At 34.2% G+C, this 20,568-nt stretch overlaps 1 protein-coding gene across 1 annotated transcript; it reads right to left on the bottom strand.

The window, feature by feature from the left end:
* Positions 1–9,768: 9,768 nt before the first annotated feature.
* LOC123544926 (protein giant-like) lies at positions 9,769–16,141 on the bottom strand. Its single transcript, XM_045331087.2, has 2 exons — positions 15,984–16,141; positions 9,769–14,232 (listed from the first exon to the last, which is right to left on the bottom strand). The coding sequence occupies exon 2, from the start codon at positions 14,193–14,195 to the stop codon at positions 12,948–12,950; it is 1,248 nt and encodes a 415-aa protein (XP_045187022.2). The 5' UTR covers positions 14,196–14,232; positions 15,984–16,141; the 3' UTR covers positions 9,769–12,947.
* Positions 16,142–20,568: the final 4,427 nt, after the last annotated feature.

The following is a 20,568-nucleotide window of genomic DNA, read 5'->3' as shown; positions in this document are numbered from 1 at the left end:
CACCAGCAACCATATCACTGCAATTCTCAGACACTTTACACCAGCCACCATATCATTGCAATTCTCAGACAGTTTCCACCAGCAACCATATCATTGCAATTCTCAGACAGTTTCCACCAGCCACCATATCATTGCAATTCTCAGACGGTTTCCACCAGCCACCATATCATTGCAATTCTCAGACAGTTTCCACCAGCCACCATATCATTGCACTTCTCAGACAGTTTCCACCAGCAACCATATCATTGCAGTTCTCAGACAGTTTCCACCAGCAACCATACCATTGCAGTACTCAGAGACAGTTTCCACTAGCCACTTTATCATTGCAGTTCCCATAAAAAATAATCCGACACTTTTCCGTACCCTTTTCAGTTTTTTTTTTTCTGTTTTGTTTCGCTGATTATAATACATTGTAACTGTAAGTACATTTCACTAGAAAAGACGTTCATTTTTAATAAAACATACTGTTTCTATTTTATTTTCATGCCTTGTAGAAATGACCTTGTATATTTCGTGTTTTACTTTTACTATCAGTGTCGCATGTACATAGACTGATTAAATTTTAAAGCATTTGTGTTGTATTTAAAGGGCCGACGTTCATATATTAGAATAGCTGGCAACAAGTTATCATTTTTAGCTCGACTATTCGAAGAATAAGTAGAGCTATCCTACTCACCACGGCGTCGGCGTCGGTGTCGGCGTCGGCGTCACACCTTGGTTAAGTTTTTCGTACCAGTCCACATTTTGACAAAGTCTTTTGAGATAAAGCTTGGAAACTTTCAACACTTATTTACCATCATCATGGCCAGTTATAGGCAAGAGCACATAACTCCATCAAGGATTTTGGCTGAATTAGGCCCCTTTCGACTTAGAAGTCAATGTTAAGTTTTTCGTACCAGTTCATATTTTGACAAAGTCTTTTAAGATAAAGCTTTGAAACTTTCAACACTTGTTTACCATCACCATGGCCAGTTATAGGCAAGAGTACATAACTCCATCAGGGATTTTGGCTGAATTATGGTCCCTTTCGACTTAGAAATCTTGGTTAAGTTTTTCGTACCAGTTCATATTTAGACAAAGTCTTTTGAGATAAAGCTTTGAAACTTTCAACACTTGTTTACCATCACCATGGCCAGTTATAGGCAAGAGCACATAACTCCATCAAGGATTTTGGCTGAATTATGGCCCCTTTCGACTTAGAAATCAATGTTAAGTTTTTCGTACCAGTTCATATGTTGACAAAGTCTTTTAAGATAAAGCTTTGAAACTTTCAACACTTGTTTACCATCACCATGGCCAGTTATAGGCAAGAGCACATAACTCCATCAGGGATTTTGGCTGAATTATGGCCCCTTTCGACTTAGAAATCTGGGTTAAGTTTTTCGTACCAGTTCATATGTTGACAAAGTCTTTTGAGATAAAGCTTTGAAACTTTCAACACTTGTTTACCATCACCATGGCCAGTTATAGGCAAGAGTACATAACTCCATCAGGGATTTTGGCTGAATTATGGCCCCTTTCGACTTAGAAATCTTGGTTAAGTTTTTCGTACCAGTTCATATTTAGACAAAGTCTTTTGAGATAAAGCTTTGAAGCTTTCAACACTTGTTTACCATCACCATGTCCAGTTATAGGCAAGAGCACATAACTCCATCAGGGATTTTGGCTGAATTATGACCCTTTTTGACTTAGAAATCTGGGTTAATATTTCGTACCAGTTCATATTTTGACAAAGTCTTTTGAGATAAAGCTTTGAAACTTTCAACACCTGTTTACCATCACCATGTCCAGTTATAGGCAAGAGTACATAACTCCATCAAGGATTTTGGCTGAATTATGGCCCCTTATGACTTAGAAATCTTGGTTAAGTTTTTTGTACTACATGTAGTTCATATTTTTTGTAAAGTGTTTGACATATGGCTTTGAAACTTTTGTCTCTTGTTTAGTATAATAGGTAGTCTCTATCTGTAGGAAAGAGAACATATTAACTCTGTCATCTATTTTGGCTGAATTATGGCCCTTTTTGGACTTTGAAATTGGTTCTGTTTTCATACAAGTCCATGTTTTGTCAGAACTATTTGACATATGGCTTTTAAACTTTGAACACTTGCTTATCATTATGATTTACATCTGTAGGCAAGAGTACATACCTATTTTGACTGAATTATGGCCCTTTTTGGACTTTGAAATTGGCTCATATATTGCCATTTAGTGCAAGACTTATCGAAATCAAAGTAATACAGGAACATTGTTTGTCTAATCTATTTATTTCTTTTGTTTGAATATCCGTGGAAATATTTTGACCCCATTCTTCAATCAATTCTTCGAATAGTCGAGCGCGCTGTCATCAGACAGCTCTTGTTAAACAGAGTTGTTGTTACTACTACTACTACTACTATTATTATTATTATTATTATGATTAAAAACATTATGTCCTTAAAAGTCGAATTTCAGTTTCTATTCAGCAACTTTAGCTACAGTGCAGGCGTTGATCTTATTTCTTTTCAAAAATGAATACTTCTATAGTTTTAAGTGAAAAACAATATTTCAATGAAATGTGGAATATAGGGGTTATATAGCGCGTTTTGAAATGCCGGCTAAAGCCTTTCTTTGATTAATGTTACTGGTAATAGAATCATAAAAAAGACCTATAGAAAATGTTGCTTTTTCTTGATTCTGTTAAATTAAAGTAAAAACATTAAAGCTTGCCAAAGTATTCCGCACGATAAACAAATACACATGTGTTTTTCAAGTGAAGTATAACATGTTCAGTTGTTGATGATTCAAGAGACACTAAAATTCACAAAACTATAAACGCCTTTTTTCTTTTGAAATAATATTTACAAAGCCCTTCTTAGTCTAAGGAAGTTCAAATGGATCTTTTTATTTGTCATTATTTACACTTTTGATCTTGTTACCTTAATGAAGGGCATGTCGCCGACAAAAAAGAAACATTTTACTTCTCAAGTTAAATGCAAATAGAAACTGCAATTTTATAACTTTTTATAACGTGAGAAAACGGCGGATGCATAAAGAGGATATTATCAAAGATATACAAGGAGATGCATTTTAAAACTGTTTTTCAAATTAACGACCAGTTCAAAGTTCGGTCAAGTCTACCCGTAGCTGTTATGGAATGTCAAAGTTCACAGGTTATAGGGTCATTCATATTACAATTCATAACAATATTGTTCTCATGTTGCACCGTGCACCGGGAGAGGTCATTAAGGTTCAAGGGTTGAGTAAAAAGCATGTGTTTGTTCATCCACTCAGAAGGGTCGAATATTTCAGCAGCTGTATAAGTAATGAGAAATACACGTATCAAGCATATTTGAAATACAGAATAGAGCAAAATTTTAACATTCAAACTATTTCTAATTAAGCGCAGCAAAAATGTTCCTGTAGCATTAGTGTACTTTTTGAGTCATGCCTCTTTCACTCTTCCTGTCCGTCTGTTAGTATTTCATAACTCATGAAACGTATTTTAAATTTTATATAGTGGTATATTAGTCCTATAACTTTTATTCTTAAAAGAAAAGTTCATGAATATTTTTGTCGGGAAAAACACACTGCGCATGATGTCGGTGCTCGGTTAAAGGTCAGTAATTCAAATCCTTCTTTGTTTCATATAAAAAAACGACAACTTCAGGTCGTCTTTCCGTATCTTTAGAGAACATCACTTTTTCCTACACCTATTTTTCATGAAAGTTCTATCACAAATTAACGAAAAAATGAAAAGAAAATAGGGGGTTATGTAGTTCCTAGTGAAATGCCAGTCAGTTGTGGTCTGCTACCCTAAAAATGGCGCATATTTGCTCTCGTCCGCGCAATAAACACCTTCTTCCGGTTTCGATCTGCAAAACTTGCCATGTGGGGTGTACGAACATGAAAACCGTTTCATTTCATGCAGAATGTATTCTAGTAGTGAAAAATGGTGACTAAAGCACTCGTTCTACACGAATTTGCGCAAAAAATGGGAAAATTAGGATCTATTTATTATGGACTTCTTTCGACTACACCACGGAAGCACATTTTTGACCAAATTACTGACCTTATTCCTTTATATATATATATATATATATATATATAGTAATACTGTATGAACTTCCAGTGCGTCAGTCTTCACTACGTGTTTTTTCTGACGGTGGTATTTGCATTAATTATTTAAAACACAGTAAGGTCAACCGCAAAATGTTAAGGTTTGCTCTATATTTTATCTTTAGGAATACTTCTATATCTGCATTTTAATGTCTTATTCTTTGTTGATAGTGTGAAACAGGAATTTCTAGTTTTTGGGTTTAACGTCGCACTGACACGGTTATAGTTTATATGGCGATTTATATTCCAGCGTCTCATGGTGGAGGAAGACCCCAGGTGCCCCTCCAGGAATTATTTCATTTCGGGCGGCACCTGGGTAGAACCAACGATCTTCCGTAAGCCAGCTGGATTGGTTCCTCACATGAAGAATTTTATGCTTCATTGAAGCTCGAACCCACATCGGTGATGGAAAGTGATTTGAAGTTTCCTTAACCACTCATAAAAATTCTTTTCTTTCTGTTTTTAGCTCTTGCAGACCGTAAATGGGTAAAGTTAAACATATTGGACCAACTTAAAAGAGGTCCAATGCAAGGATGCTACAGACCAGGTTTAGGAAGATCCATCAGGGGGTTTATGAGAAGTTGCTTAAAAGCTTTTTTTTTCTTTTTTAAGCTATCGCAGCCCCTTGGAAGGACCAATCGGAACCATTTGAAGAAATTTGAGATTTATAAAAAAGATGATAGATCCAATGGTTCATGAGAATGGCTCGTATATAGTGTTTCCGTTTTAGCTCTGGTAGTCCCTGGAGGCCCTGTTTTGACTATTTTATTTTTAGCTCTGACGGTGCCTAAAAAGGGTCAAGCAAAAGACCAGTTAAGGAATCTGAGAGAGCTCATACATTGAAGCTTCACAGCAAGTTTTTGCAAAATTCTTTAGGAGAAGTTGTTTAAAAGTCTTTTTTTTTTATCCCTTGCGGCACTTCAAAAGGACTAAGCGGAACCATTTGAACGAATCTGCGAGAGAATCGTATAAAATGCTCCAAACCACGTTTGTTGAACAGCCATCCAAACTTTCATGAGAAGAAGTCGTTTTAAGTTGTTTTTTTTCCCTATCTTTAGCTCTGATGGCCCCTAAAAGGGACCCAGTGGAACAATTTGACAATACAAGAACTGGTGAAGATTCAATAAGTGGTTTTAAAACTTGTTTTATCTCCAGCTCCGGCGGTCCCTGATATCAGTATGAATTTTTGACATTCATATACACATTCCGTACAAAAACACTTGAAACTTTATCATCATTTTGTTTTCTACTCCACACAAATTTCCCAGTGCTTGAAGAGTAAATGTATTTGAATTGCGTTATTAATTTACTTTATATATAAAACATCTGTGACCTTCTGAAAAATCTTAACGATATTATAGCAGTTATGGCATTGCGTTATCAACAGAGACGTGAATTGCCACATTTGCAGGCAGAAGGTTTGAAATATTTTGATTTTTACACAATTATTCTGAAATTTCGAAAATTACTGTAGGCAGGGAAGTGGGCTAATTTGAATATCATTCATGACAAATTATTAATTTGTCAATTTTCTGGGCTTTTTTAGACTCTAATACATTTTACACCAAATTCTTTTTATTCATGAGCAACCGTTTAATACATATGGATATTAATGTACCCGGAAGGTGTCAATGACGTTTGCAATAATGGTATTTGTACGTAACTGATGTAACGCGACTGTTGTATAACTGAACAATCACAGATTACAATGTTTATAATTGGCCTTTAACATACTGCTTGTCAGTACCTTCAGACTTCAAGCATTTCACATAACCAAGAACGTTGTAGGCAATATATAGTCTATACAATCATAGACGTTCATTTAAAGTAAAGAAAACGGTCCATTGCCTAGACTAAGATAAAAGTCTGGAAAATAAGTATCAACACAACCGTCACAATTAACATATTTATTAAAGAAAAAATATCATAACATTATAAACACCTTGCTTTCTGAGACATTCAAATGGTAAAGAACTGTCGAGAAAAATAAAGACGTATAATATACCGACTGTAAAAATGAAACAACGTAAAATATTCTTGAAACCATAGTATCTAGTTACAAAGGTGATTTTAACCCTTAGCATGCTAGATAAATTGTCGTCTGCTGGAAATGTCATCTGCTAAAATAGTAAAGTTCATTCAGTTTGCTCCAAAATTGGAAGAAATATTGTCAGAGTAGCAAACAGCTTGGAACCTGATCAGACGCCGATTTAGTCGGCGTCTGATTTGGTTCCAAGCTGTTTGCAAAGGCTGTTAAATTCGCCTGCAGCAGGCTAAGGGTTAATAATAATAATTGACATTCTTTTTAAAATAATAATCTTGATGACTGCACTGTTGTTAATGCCGTTTACTTGTGTGCGTTTTGAAGCATGATGCCGAGCGGTATTGATAAAAGTTCCTGACACCTGTTTATAAATATGCTTCAAGTAAACCTATTATTTCATTACTGTTGGCACCAAACTCAAGTTACATCTAAATACCTATCGATTTCTGGAGACTGAAAAAATATTGCATAATTTGTCACTTTCTTAATAACAGACCTACATCGACGTATTTAAAATGATAAAATCAAACATACAGAACATTTCAGATCTATTTAAATTAATGGATGTGGTTAAGATCGAGTACTTATGAAACTACTACAGCAAACAGGTCCAATGAGAAACCAGATACATTAATAAGTGACAGCAAGTGGTCACAATTTTGTGGTCTCATACATCAGCTTTTTTTTATAACAGCAGTCAGTGTGAATATCGCTATACCCTTTATTATACCGTATAATAAAATATGATGTATACAAGGCTTCCACCACTCCTGAAGTAAACCCCCATTTCATATTTCTAATACTCTATTTTCAACAATTAAACTTTGGTCAGAAATGTCTTTATCTACTGTGCAAACATTACTTTTTAAAGATTAGAAGCAAACAAATTTATGAAGAACAAAGATACTGTTTCCAGTCAATAAAGAAATAAACCTCCTTGTGTTCTGCCGTTTGTTTGACATCTTTCAGACCTAAATTTATAGTCTATTAAACTTCATAGATCGTACAAGCGAAAAGTGTAGCACAAAGAAGAGACTAATTTCCTATCACTTTCATGTTTCAAAGAAAATGATACCCTTTCTTTTTTCATCAGCAAAAGAAACCTATAACATTTAAACAATAATCGATACCGAAGATCTCAGATGCTACAATGATGAAATATTTAAACTGTTACAATTGTCGGCAATTCAAGATAATTATGTTGGAAAGCATTTGTGCCAGGCAGTAGGAAAATGTTACTTTCATAATAAACCCTCTATAAAAGGAAAAATTAAACTGCAAAAAAGTGACCATTTATACAATATTATTAATCTCTTTATTTCTGAAACGCTAGTATATATTTTCTCATCTCAGTTTGTTTATGACTAAACATGACTAAACATGGACTTTTCAAAACATTATTTCTCCAAAACAAGTCGTTATTTTACATACAAAATATATTCAATGTTAAGGATTTATTTAACAATTATCCCGTAACAAGTAATCATTGATAATTATTACACAAAATTTTTATGAAAAAATATAATAAAAGGGTCACCCACCGTAAATATAAAGTAAATGTGCGTAGGATAAAACCAATGCGTGACTGTCAAGGCCGAACAAAATCGTTCATTCAAAATAAAAAATATTCTCTTTACTCTGGTAAAGAATCGATGACAATCAAAAAGCCTTTCATTTTTAATGGGCACTTTTTTTCAGCCGACTAACTACGCAATTTTATCGATATCCAGTGCTCTGTAAAGCATGGGCGACAAAGTACTGTTAGCATCTAAAAGTGCAAAGATTGAAGATTATCAGCAAGATGTTACTACTATGGAGGAAAGCATCGGGCATATAAATCAAGTGCACGTCCAAGTTAGCAGCTCTAGAAGCATATAATGAACCTGAAATCACGCTGGAAAATGGAATTCCTGTCGTTTCTGATTGAACAAATAAAATGATCGTAACAGCTGATGGACATGGTCCCCGAGAAAAACAAAAGCTTAAGTTTAGTTGACCAGAAAGATAATGCGGACATGTCAGAATCTAGGTTGGCCAACAGAATGCATAAGGTCGTATACAGTACATCGTACAAAGCATATAATTTAGAGTTATTTAGAGATAGACCACACTGTTAAGAGCAGATAAGATTACAATGAGAAAGAGTTTACCATTTGAAGGAACAAGATCATTTATAATATTGAGGTAGATGCGTTTCTCACAGGATATAACATAATATCCGTGTATCAATGCAAAGAGCATTACAATATCATATAATAAAAGTGACATAATTATCAAGAATAAATATATATCCAAACAGTACTGTAGAACATCATACTAAACTGAAATTGTCAATGCTGCTCTAATATAAATATATAATTATGAAATAGATTCCAAGAGAATGCACATTAAGGAATTTAGTATATTCGTGTATTCATTTTACTCAATAAAGATGAACTGTGTCAAATACATTGCGATTTATGAAAATAGATGACATGTCGGTGTAAGTATGTAAATTCAATGCAGTTAATGTAACATACCCCAACAAAATACTGTAATTTTGGATTCGTTAATATACCCCCAGGAAAACAGTGAACGAACCGTTCTTGCAAAAGAATATCTTTAACACAAATACAACAAAATATCTTAACAAAGATAAATGTTCAATATAATAAAAGAATAGTGCAAAGAACAATGGAATTAAAGGTAAATCCCCGAGATGACCCGAATAAGATAAATTGTCAAGCAAAAGTGCAGTAATATTTTACACAAAACAATAGATATAAATAACATACACTTAAGACAAGATCAGTGGAACCCGCCTTTATTTATTTAAGGTTTCGATGGAGGCCTTGAGAAACAAAAATCAAACAACACCAAATCATAGAAAGAAAGAGTTGTTTGACATGAAAATTGAACAGCATGTAAAACATGTATATTACTTTACGAAACAAGTGTCAGTATACTGATATAAACATTGAATTCCGGAAAAGGGCTGCCTAAAGGGGCTCCGCTTCCGGACAGTTAAACGCCTTTAAAAACTCACCATTTTCAAAGAACTGTTACACATGTTTGTTTTGATGCATTTGCAATAGCGTGCGAGTGGTGAAATTTCACGTAACAAGGTGGAACATAGTTTTCAGCAATTGTTTATTTTTTTTTCTTTACAAATGGCATTCATTTTCAAAGGGAGACAACTTTTTCTCAAAGATTACTTAAAATAATCGGAAAAAGTTGTTTCCCTTTGAAAATGAATGCCATTTGTACTTAAAATAATCGGGAACAGTTGTCTCCCTTTGAAAATAAATGCCATTTGTAAAGAAATAAAGATAAACAATTGCTGAAAACTGTGTTCCACCTTGTTATGCGAAATTTCACCACTCGCACGCTATTGCAAATGCATCAAAACGAACATGTGTAACTGTTCTTTGAAAATGGTGAGTTTTTAAAGGTGTTTAACTGTCTGGAAGTGGAGCCCCTTTAGGCAGCCCTTTTCCGGAATTCAATGTTTATATCAGTATACTGACACTTGTTTCGTAAAGTAATATACATGTTTTATATGCTGTTCAATTTTCATGTCAAACAACTCTTTCTTTCTATGATTTGGTGTTGTTTGATTTTTGTTTCTCAAGGCCTCCATCGAAACCTTAATCGAAACCACGATATATATATTTCAATAATGACTTTTTTCTCATTGATAGTGTTACAAACTAAGGTATTTCCATCATCAACATCAATCAAAACCAACAATTAACAATTTTGATACAGAGATGCCAGAAAAGTACGTCTCGTCAAGATACATAATTTTGAAACTATTAGATGATTTAACTGAATGCAAAGAGGTTTCATAGGGTAGCTCTGTACATTTACTACGATGTATTTTTGGTTGAATGGTATTTCATTCAATACTGAGTGACTCAAATGTTTGTATAAAGAATACAATTTATAGAAATACTATACCCGCTTATTGACTAGCATGTGTTTGACCAGTTTTAAATTGACAATATGAAATGTAAGAGAATGAAAAAACCAATGTTGTAATGAAAAATCACAAATTCGTTTTTCGTCGAATGAACATTTTTAACATCGGTAGAAGCTTTTGTTCGAAATATCAATTGCAAAATAGCAAAGGCTGGTGTAATATCAATAAGTTTAAAAAGACATACTCTATCACATATAACATGACGATTAACTTTCAACATTTTGTGGAAATATAACGTAAATCAATGAAATTTCAATAAATAATACACATCTATGTCAAATGATTGTTAAATGCATGTAAACTAAACGACCTGAACTAAAATGTTTAACACACAAAAACAATAAAGATATAAACATGTATTCTGGAATGCTGTGCAAGCATTTACATGTACATTTTTCTTCAAAATTTCTTTTAAATTTTCACAGATATAGGCACATATACATTTTGATTATCCCAAGCATGAAAGCTTCACCCGTAAATACTGTTTACATTTGACATATTCATATGCATAATATAAATTTAAATCTTCTTTAACACAAGACAGGAAATACTCTAGATCTAACATCTGTGGTTTGGAATGACCATAAAAATTTGATCATAGATTTTTTAACTGAATAAAACTAGGCATGAATGGAATAAACATATCTGAATTTAATTTTTGTATACTGGCTCACTTCACACAATAATATTTGAATCTTTATCATGTAATCCTATAAATGTACTGAAAAATATATTAGATCTACTATTTGTTATTTCAGACCACCAGAAGTAGAATGACCTGTATGAAACTACACATAAAATAATCGAAAAAGGTGCATCTACCATACAGAATATGTCACTTTTTAATTTTATGATGAAAAGAGAGAGAGGGCGCTTTTCCTTTGTTTATGAAAGTCCTTGTTGCTGTATGGTCATATTGGATGTGAACACTTATATTACGAGATGTAAATACTTCAATTACGGAAATGTAAAACGGACACTAGATTACTTGACATCATAGCTAGGTAAATAATGTTCATGTACTTTCTTTGAGTTTGGAGAATTCGTGTTTAAACGTTGACTGAGACAAATAACGAACACTACGCAACTCCCTTTCTTAAATAAATCAATAAAGTATATTTTAGCCTGGTGCCTGTTTTTGGACCCATTGTGATGCAAAAGCTATGTTCTTATTCTATTTTCATTGCAGATGCAGTTGCATCAATAATGTACAAGACCTTACTCCATCACAGAATGGTTCATGCAATAGTCTACTCCTTCACTGAGTGGCTCATGCAAGACCTTACTCCAATGGGCGGCTCATACAATTTTAGACCCTACTCCATCACAGAATGGTTCATGCAATAGTCTACTCCTTCACTGAGTGGCTCATGCAAGACCTTACTCCAATGGGCGGCTCATACAATTTTAGACCCTACTCCATCACAGAATGGTTCATGCAGTAGTCTACTCCTTCACTGAGTGGCTCATGCAAGACCTTACTCCAATGGGCGGCTCATACAATTTTAGACCCTACTCCATCACAGAATGGTTCATGCAGTAGTCTACTCCTTCACTGAGTGGCTCATGCAAGACCTTACTCCAATGGGCGGCTCATACAATTTTAGACCCTACTCCATCACAGAATGGTTCATGCAGTAGTCTACTCCTTCACTGAGTGGCTCATGCAAGACCTTACTCCAATGGGCGGCTCATACAATTTTAGACCCTACTCCATCACAGAATGGTTCATGCAGTAGTCTACTCCTTCACTGAGTGGCTCATGCAAGACCTTACTCCAATGGGCGGCTCATACAATTTTAGACCCTACTCCATCACAGAATGGTTCATGAAAGAGCCTACTCATTCACAGAGCGGCTCAAACAAGACCTCACTCCATCACAGAATGGGCCATTCAAGACCTTACCCCACCGCAAATTGGTTCACGCATGACATTGACAAACCTTTTGGTACTGATCAATAGGTGATTTAACACGTTTGGCTTGTCCGATGATGCACATTACAAAATCTTGTGGTGCAACAGCTACATGTGTCTAATACCCTTGACACAATTTAAACTCAGTATCCAAAAGTAGAACTACAACTTGTTTTGGAAAAAAACGAGTATTTTCGACAAAATACAAGAAAATTACGAAAGTAATGAGTTTGAGTAGACCTACTATTGTTAACGGTAAAAACTTATGTACAAGTATTTTGTCGGAAATAACACCACTTTGTCTAAATTTCAGAGTACATGAACATGAATATGTAAAGTAAGTTAATGAATTTAAAAATGATACTATATACAATGATGTGATATCACCTTTTGTTTGAGCATCGCCATATAATAGTCATAATATATAGAATTTAGGACGTTAATCTAAACTCAACTAATTTTGTATGCTTCTTAATGTCCGTAAATTCATCCCTGAGCTCAAAAACTGTAAAAAAAGTCTGTAAACTATTTACAAAAGAGAAAACAAAGCACTTTTATAGATATGTTAGAACACTTTTGAAAAATATGTTATGTACTTCCGCACAAATAATAGCCCTAAACAATATTGCATAAAAGGTAAACATCAAGATGATTTTGGATCAACGTTAAAGTAGGAAACATCAGAAAGATCCATTACATGTTTACCTATTCATCTTCAAGGTTATATGGCGTCAGAGTAAGTACTAAATCCATGATTTACTCATTAATCTCCCATGCACTTTGATTATCTTCGCACAGAGCTGCTGGTTTTCTCGAATGAATCATTTTTTCCGTAACAGATCACTCCAACAGCAGCTTATGTTTTGTCTGTGGATTTATTTTCATTTTGCTTGTTGTTATTTGTACACTCTTCAGATCTATAGTATTATTTAACTATTATACAACATACATCTTAACTTAGCAGTCTCGGTTTTCAGAGCGGCCACTTCAACCCGGAGTTTAAGATTTTCTTGTTCTAAAAGTGCAGCTCTTATGGCAATCTGGTCCTCCTTTGCTCTTCTTGCATCACGTGACCTTTTAGCAGCCTCGTTATTTTTTCGTCTTCGTTCCCAGTACGCCTCGTCCTTTTGTTCATCTGGTAATGACCTCGGTCGTCTTCGTCCTCCAGCGGTAAGTGATGGAGCATTGGATAATTGCGTAATGCTGTTATTATTCGAGGAATCACTTGCAAAATCTGTTGGTGTTGAACGTGAACTAGGTGGTCCGCTTGGCAAACTGCCAAGAATGTTACTATGCAGGCCGTTATTTCGACCTGATAAATGCACGGATGTGACTGATGTAGGAATTGATGAGCCAGGTGAAGGTGAGGTTGTTGATGTACTAGTTCTACTTACAAACTGTTCCTGAGATAACTTGAGGTTTTCTAAATATTTCTCTCTTTCCCTGAGCGCTAATAACTGCTGTTTATAAATACTAAATACTTCCTCCGAAGATAAGTTAAGTCCTTGCGTAATAGCACTGTTTTCAAAATTAGCAAATGAAGTCAAATATTGCGGAATCATTGGAGCACCAGATTCGACCTGAACAGATAAGGAATCTTTAGGATATGCTTTAAAGGGTCGAGTCCCTTTTGAGCTCCCTGAAAGTCGTCTTTGATCCATTAGAGCTGCCATAGCTGGGAATGAGTTGGCAAGCACATTTGCATTGGAAAAGCCCATTTGCAACTCATTGAGCATATGAGGTAGGCCTTGTTCTACAGCTCTAGGCTGACCAATTCTTTCGTGGACGGGAGATAAATTCTGTCGAAAATGATCAACTTTAAACTGTTTATGATGAAAAACAGGAGATCTTTCTGGAGGGGATTCCATAGAGGATCCGGATTTATTGTTCAAACCATCTGTATCACTACTCTTCCTGTCTTCTTGATGCCCCCCAGTGTCATTTAGAGAGGAGGCTGGTGAGGACAGGGAGTCTGACCCAGATACTTCATCGTAACTTGTGGATTTCCGTTTTATAGAGAAGTCAAGAGGAGACTCCCCTGACTCCTCCGCCGAGTCTGTTTTGTCAATGTTTCTGCTGTCCTCAGCCGATAGCTGGGCGTGTAATAGGTCGTGAAAATGTGTAGATGACTCCTGTTTGATATCATTATTAATCTCTCTGTAGGCCATAGTACTCATGGCATGTAACTCTCGCCAGCTTGGCTTCTGTCTTACCCTGAAATATAAAACAAATTATTAAATGACTCGGCCTCTTTGTATAAATCGCCTTCCATAGTTTGCTATATAACTGGGCTAAAAAATCAAATATTTAAAAACAAAACTGAAAATTTAAATTTGATGTCATATAATAAGATATGTATTGAATGACTTTCCAGTAAATAGTAAAAACAGTTGGCCCTTTGCCCTTCGGACCTCGGGCAATAGTTCTGATACTGACTGGCAAGTCATTCCATATGTGTGTACAGTGTTGCAATAGCATTTAATACCAACTGAGATTAATCGATATCGATCAAATTAGAGGAGTTTCAGTTCATCAACAGCTCTGATAAGCATTCCCTCTTTGCTAAAGTATGTATAGAACAGAGCCAGCAATAATGAAAGGAATAGTTTTTGCTGCAAAATTAGTATCCAAGTCAATATGCACCAACTATAAAGATTATAGAATCAAACATTTTAAAATATGTTGTATGTAACCTTTGTTTTACACTTTTGAAATTCATTTCCACCCAGTGAAAAAAGTCATTAAACAGATTTGCAAATCAAAGGAAACAAAGGAGTGGCTATTGACCAAGTTTTACAAATTTTACCGTTTTATGAGGACGCCAAATACAAGAGAAGTCCATGATTAGAGAGGCCGTATAACTGAATCATAAATCGTGAAAATATGAGATATAAACAACACTTGACCTTGCGGCTTTTACAAAAGATTAAACGTTTATACATGTTCATATTTTTTCTGATATTGATTTCAGTGTTGTACAGAGAACACACATATCTACTATTACATCTACGTAATGAAAGGTGAAAGAATTCCTTTTCAAGTTTTGAAAGGCGTATTATATTACAAATATTCTAGTTTGTTATATCATACGATTTCTGTACAAAGGAGGTAAAATATATTATGACGGTGTGGCTTTGCTAAAGAGATGAGTACATGCAATTAAGATTATACAATGTAACCAAGCGAGTAACAACAAATTAAAATTAAATATTATTTAAGCGATGTTGGATCCCTTCTCTTGTTAGCTGTTTTGTCTAAAATTGTACCATCAGCTCAGGAATATATTTTTGAAGTTATGTTAATGTTATTATTATTTATTTTCATTATCATTAAGCGGTTTCTGAGTCATGAGCGAGAAAGATACGTTCGATATCGGTGTACTATAACTTACTATTGACCGATTTATTGTGTTCCACTTCGTTTATCAAACCCTCGGTTAATGCTATAGTTTTCTAAAGCAATCCTATAAATATGAATACGTATAGCAAGAAAAATATCAAGTTATAGCAGAACACATATTCTCATAAAAGATGAAATAAATCATACATAAATAGCCACTATCGCTGATGCGTGGGAGAGAGAAAAAAACATCAATGTATACTCATGATTACTCCATTCATTCAAGCTGGCACTTGTTGACTTCTTGTAACATGTTTACCATGAGCAGTATGTTTTACCTACTCCAGGGACGGTATTAATAGTATACAAATAAAATTAATATGCTTTTCAATATAACATCAATATACATGCCTTTTATGACTGATATGGAACTTAATTGATTACATTGTATGCTAAACTCAAGGTTAAAGAATTGAACAATGCGCTTGTTATCTCTAAATGTAGTTCATACAAGTATGAGTTACAGGGTATAATTGAACACGTAACCATACGTAACTTGTTATCAGAGAATAAACAAACATGATTGCATGGTTTAATGTTAAACAAGAGCGTATTGGGTACAGTACCTTATAGGGTGATGCTGAATACACGAACATTACTCATTCCATTCCGATATAAAATAACTTAATCACTTAAAACAATATCCATCTAATGAATATAATGTCCAACTGAAATGTCACCTTACACGAAACTACTTGAATAGATACTTGTTAAATTAAACAACACATCACGTAACGCACTAAGATCCATTAACCAATCGTTAAGTCACAATTTCGTAAGTGGGCAAGGTCTTGCAGTATGCTTTCAATACCTATTCACACGGAGGATATTTCTGATTGGATGTATTTATGCGCATGCTCAAAAGTTGCGTAAGGATACGAGCTCTTAACGTATTGATTACCCATTAAGCAGTTTTGCTAACATATAGGACACGATCACTTCATATTGTTTACAGAATAGTTTCACATGAGATATTTGCTTACAGTAAAAAATACAAATACCATCAGTCAAGTATCGGCCGAACATATGCTCCATTTCTTACGGTTGAAGAGTAAAAAGGAATGTGCGAAAAAAGCCACTATACTCCGAACATGCGCTGTTGAGAAACGTACCCGCAGCGATTAACTATGCTGCTTTTGCAAAATAAAATGAAGGTATCTCGTTACAAAGGGCACGGTTAGGGTTCGTGCCAGGTCAGTAAGTCTAATTTTATGTTTCGTGTTCAGAATGTAAAAATGCCTGATTCCCTTTAAGGTTTTTCATGCATTTGCATGTAAGAATTGATTGAATAATATGGACATATTAATTCAAGCTCTATATTTGAACATGAAAAAATATAACAGTGGTATCTTCCTGACAATTAAGGAATAGTACAAATAATATGTTGTTTACACAAATTACCATCCAAAAACATACCAAACATCAAATTTAAAGCAAAAAACAAAAAAAATAACAAAAAAACAACAAAAAAACGAATAAATACGACAAGTGAAGGTTTTACGAGGATGTAAGTCAACAAGTATAGTATAAGCAAAAGAAGAACTTACATCTATACATAGGAAATTCCGACGTTATAACATATTCTTTATGCAGGCGGCAGATTTAGAAATGATTCATTATTAACACTTCAGTTCAGTTCCATAGCTGTTCATTTATAATAAATTTGCATATTTCTCATTACAACTACTGCACGTGAGCGTCTGTCAGCAAGCATAATATTCCATCAATATTGGTCAGACTGCTAGCACAATTGTAAAAACAAAATCAAACGATCCAACTTAAGTGCACTTAGAGGTTAACTTATTCTTAGAGCAGGCATGTGGATAAATAAAGTTCAAAAGGCATGTTGGGTCAAACGCAGGTCATCATACACATAAAGAGGATGCAATCTCAAAACTTATATTAAATAAGTATTCATAGTAGATCATAGTTCACCGCTTTTGTGACGCGTTAATGGGTTTATGAAATGCGTGTTCCGATCCGCAGATTCATAAAAATTAATTTTCTAAAAAGGGCATTTAGTCCGTCTTATCTACTTATGTGCGAAATTTATGCAACGTTTTAATCAACTGTACTAACATGTTTCCTAAAGTCTTTGCATTTTTACTAAATATCTTTGCATTTTTAGTAAATATCTTTGCATTTTTACTAAAACTGCACAAGACAAAATATGTAAATATCCCAATTTTACGTTTATTCCGCAGTCCTACTCATATGTTAAATTTTAGCGAAACCCACAAAATAAACCGATTTTAACATTATTTCATCACTGTTTACTCCGCAGTACAATCTTATTCCAATTTATAACTGAAATATACGAACAATTAAATATATGAGGCTCTAAAAGCAAATATCAACAGTGCTATATTTGCAGCCTACAACCCTGGGGCAGCAGTACCTGTTGGTTACCTGTTAATACATTACAAGCATTTCATATTATATGCACTATAAAACTTTATAAAGTGCATAATTATACTGGATGTTGATGTATAAAAATTCCCTAAATTGTTGACTTTAAGTTTGGATCTTTTCATTTTATTCACCAATAAGGAAGCATTCAAATATTAACAGCAAACTTTGTGAGTTTTTGATCTCGTTGAAAGTGTTTAAATTTTGCATATAACTCTTAGGCAATAAGTTATCCTATATTTATGTCATTTTTAATACATATTAATGTCAAGGAAACTTTCAGTCGGTTATACTTCCAGTCAGGATTAATCCAGTTAGTAAAGCGAATGTTTTAATGCACTATTTATATATATATATAAAAACTTCTTTGCTCATGGAGTATAAAGTGTTGTTTAAAGCCACAAAAATGCATTATTTTACTAATATGTATTGTAAAACATGTTTATACGTTGCTGAATACACGTATTTATGAATTAAAAGGCAATGGCACGTACATGATCAGCAATATAAATCTAAAAATACACATGTTATTGAACATACCACACAAGCAGTGATACAGCCCAGAAAATATGTGAATATAATATACTGTCATTAAAATTATGTACTCTGACATTTGATTGAAGCTTCAATTACTACGAAAATGATGAAGACATCGTTTATTGTAAAAACACTGTTTAATAATACATGAGCCAAGAATCAGTATTTTCATTTTTGAGTTTTAAATGATAAGATATATACAATATATCTAGTATATATATATATATATATATATATATATATATATATATATAAGAGCACTTGCTATAACGTCTATAACGTTATACAGGTTACTGCTAGTTTGCTTTATGACAGAAATTGTGTAATTATTACCTATAGGTAATATGTCGACCTTTGACATATTAGATCAACAAAATTGTGAGTTATAGAGGAATAACTGGTAATAACTATCGTAATATAAGCTTCACATTTTATTTCAGTGTTATGTTTTGATTATACCATTGCTTTGAATAAACCTGTCAAACTTGATCCATTTTACCACCTCCACATTGTTTTGATTCTTTTTTCCCCATTATGATTACGCTTTGTTATTATTTTCAATATATACAATAGTGATATTTGATAAATCAATCCAACAATGAAACATACTGAAATGATGGACAATGCCACATTTTGAAATTCACATTTAGTTGTAATGCGTTGTGCCCAGTTTCGTATACATCTGTGTACATTTCTGTTTGCTTTCTCAACATTAAAAATATAATTGTTAAATGTTCTGCAAAACCAATACTGAGTTTGTATTATCTAAATTGAAATCATTATTTTAAGTGCATCTTGCTTTGCAAAACGAAACTTCTTCGATACTCCCTGAGCTGTTGTATCTTTGTTCAACCAGGTTATCAATTATTTTCTAATTATATTTCAGCGCTGGTGGACTATAAGTTAATGATTGATGTACACACGCTGCCGCTCTCTAACACACATAAAATATGAAATGTAAAGTAGTTTTTGACGTTTTGGTTACTGGCCCATATCACGTATCGCGATGGTCAAGATTTTTGATGGACGCAGCTGGCTCGAATGGGTCAGTATACGGTCAGTTTTAAAACCAGTGTCGACCTCTGTCATAAACTCATATTCATAACTTTGACTTTCATTATTTCAGTGAAAATTTGTAATTGGGTTCACCATAAAATATTTGACAGTTCATCGATAAACGTTTTCCAAGCATGACTTACATAGAAATTTTCACGTGTTTTTCTTTGGCATGTAGCTTGTTATGCATGTCTGAGAATAGCCTAAAATTAAATCCAAAACGTTAAGTTTCAATGCGTTTATTATAAACAAGAGCAAAACGTAATATATATGATGGAAATATATCCAAAATGTTCGTCTGCGAAAATAAGATGTATCAGTTTTGATGTCTTGCTGCAAGTTTCAACAAGAATATCTGAGCCGATGTGCGTTGACAATTATTATCGTCATTTAGGGGAAAAATAATTTTTGCAATTAAAAATAAATCAAACAAAATGAATTGAACGTTTGTCATTAGGATAATTTTCTAGATGAAAAGGACACCATCCTAAAGCAAATAATATTCTCACATTTAAATTAGGTAACAGGTATTTTACTGTGCCTAATTATGTTCTACATTTCAAAGAGAATCTGTAGTTCAAAAGACAGCGGATAGGCGCATGATCAATATTTAAATAAACAGCATTCACGAAAACAGGCGATGATTAAATCCAAATATTATCTCTGGAATCCGCTACAATCCATTGTCATAATCGGTATGTAAATGAGCCGTGCCATGGGAAAACCAACATAGTGGGTGTGCGACCAGCATGGATCCAGACCAGCCTGCGCATCCGCGCAGTCTGGTCAGGCTCCATGCTGTTCGCTTTTAAAGCCTATTGAAATTGGAGAAACTGTTAGCGAACAGCATGGATCCTGACCAGACTGCGCGGATGCGCAGGCTGGTCTGGATCCATGCTGGTCGCAAAGCCACTATGTTGGTTTTCTCATGGCACGGCTCAAATGATGTATGCGTTATCGAAGAGCGTTCGTCGTTTCCAAAGATGCTTATCTTACATTTTTAAATTAATAATATTGAACAATCCGAGGGAATAATACATATTCAGTCAACATTTCTAACCAATAAAAACAAGTATGCAAGAACATGTAGACAAGCATGCTGTTCCATATGATGCCTAAATCACCTGGGGGAATCTTAAGGTTACAACG

This window comes from Mercenaria mercenaria, chromosome 1 (assembly GCF_021730395.1).
Source record: "Mercenaria mercenaria strain notata chromosome 1, MADL_Memer_1, whole genome shotgun sequence".
Taxonomy (NCBI): domain Eukaryota; kingdom Metazoa; phylum Mollusca; class Bivalvia; order Venerida; family Veneridae; genus Mercenaria; species Mercenaria mercenaria.
The sequence above is the reverse complement of the archived record's forward strand: the minus strand, read 5'-3'. Positions and strand labels throughout refer to the sequence as shown.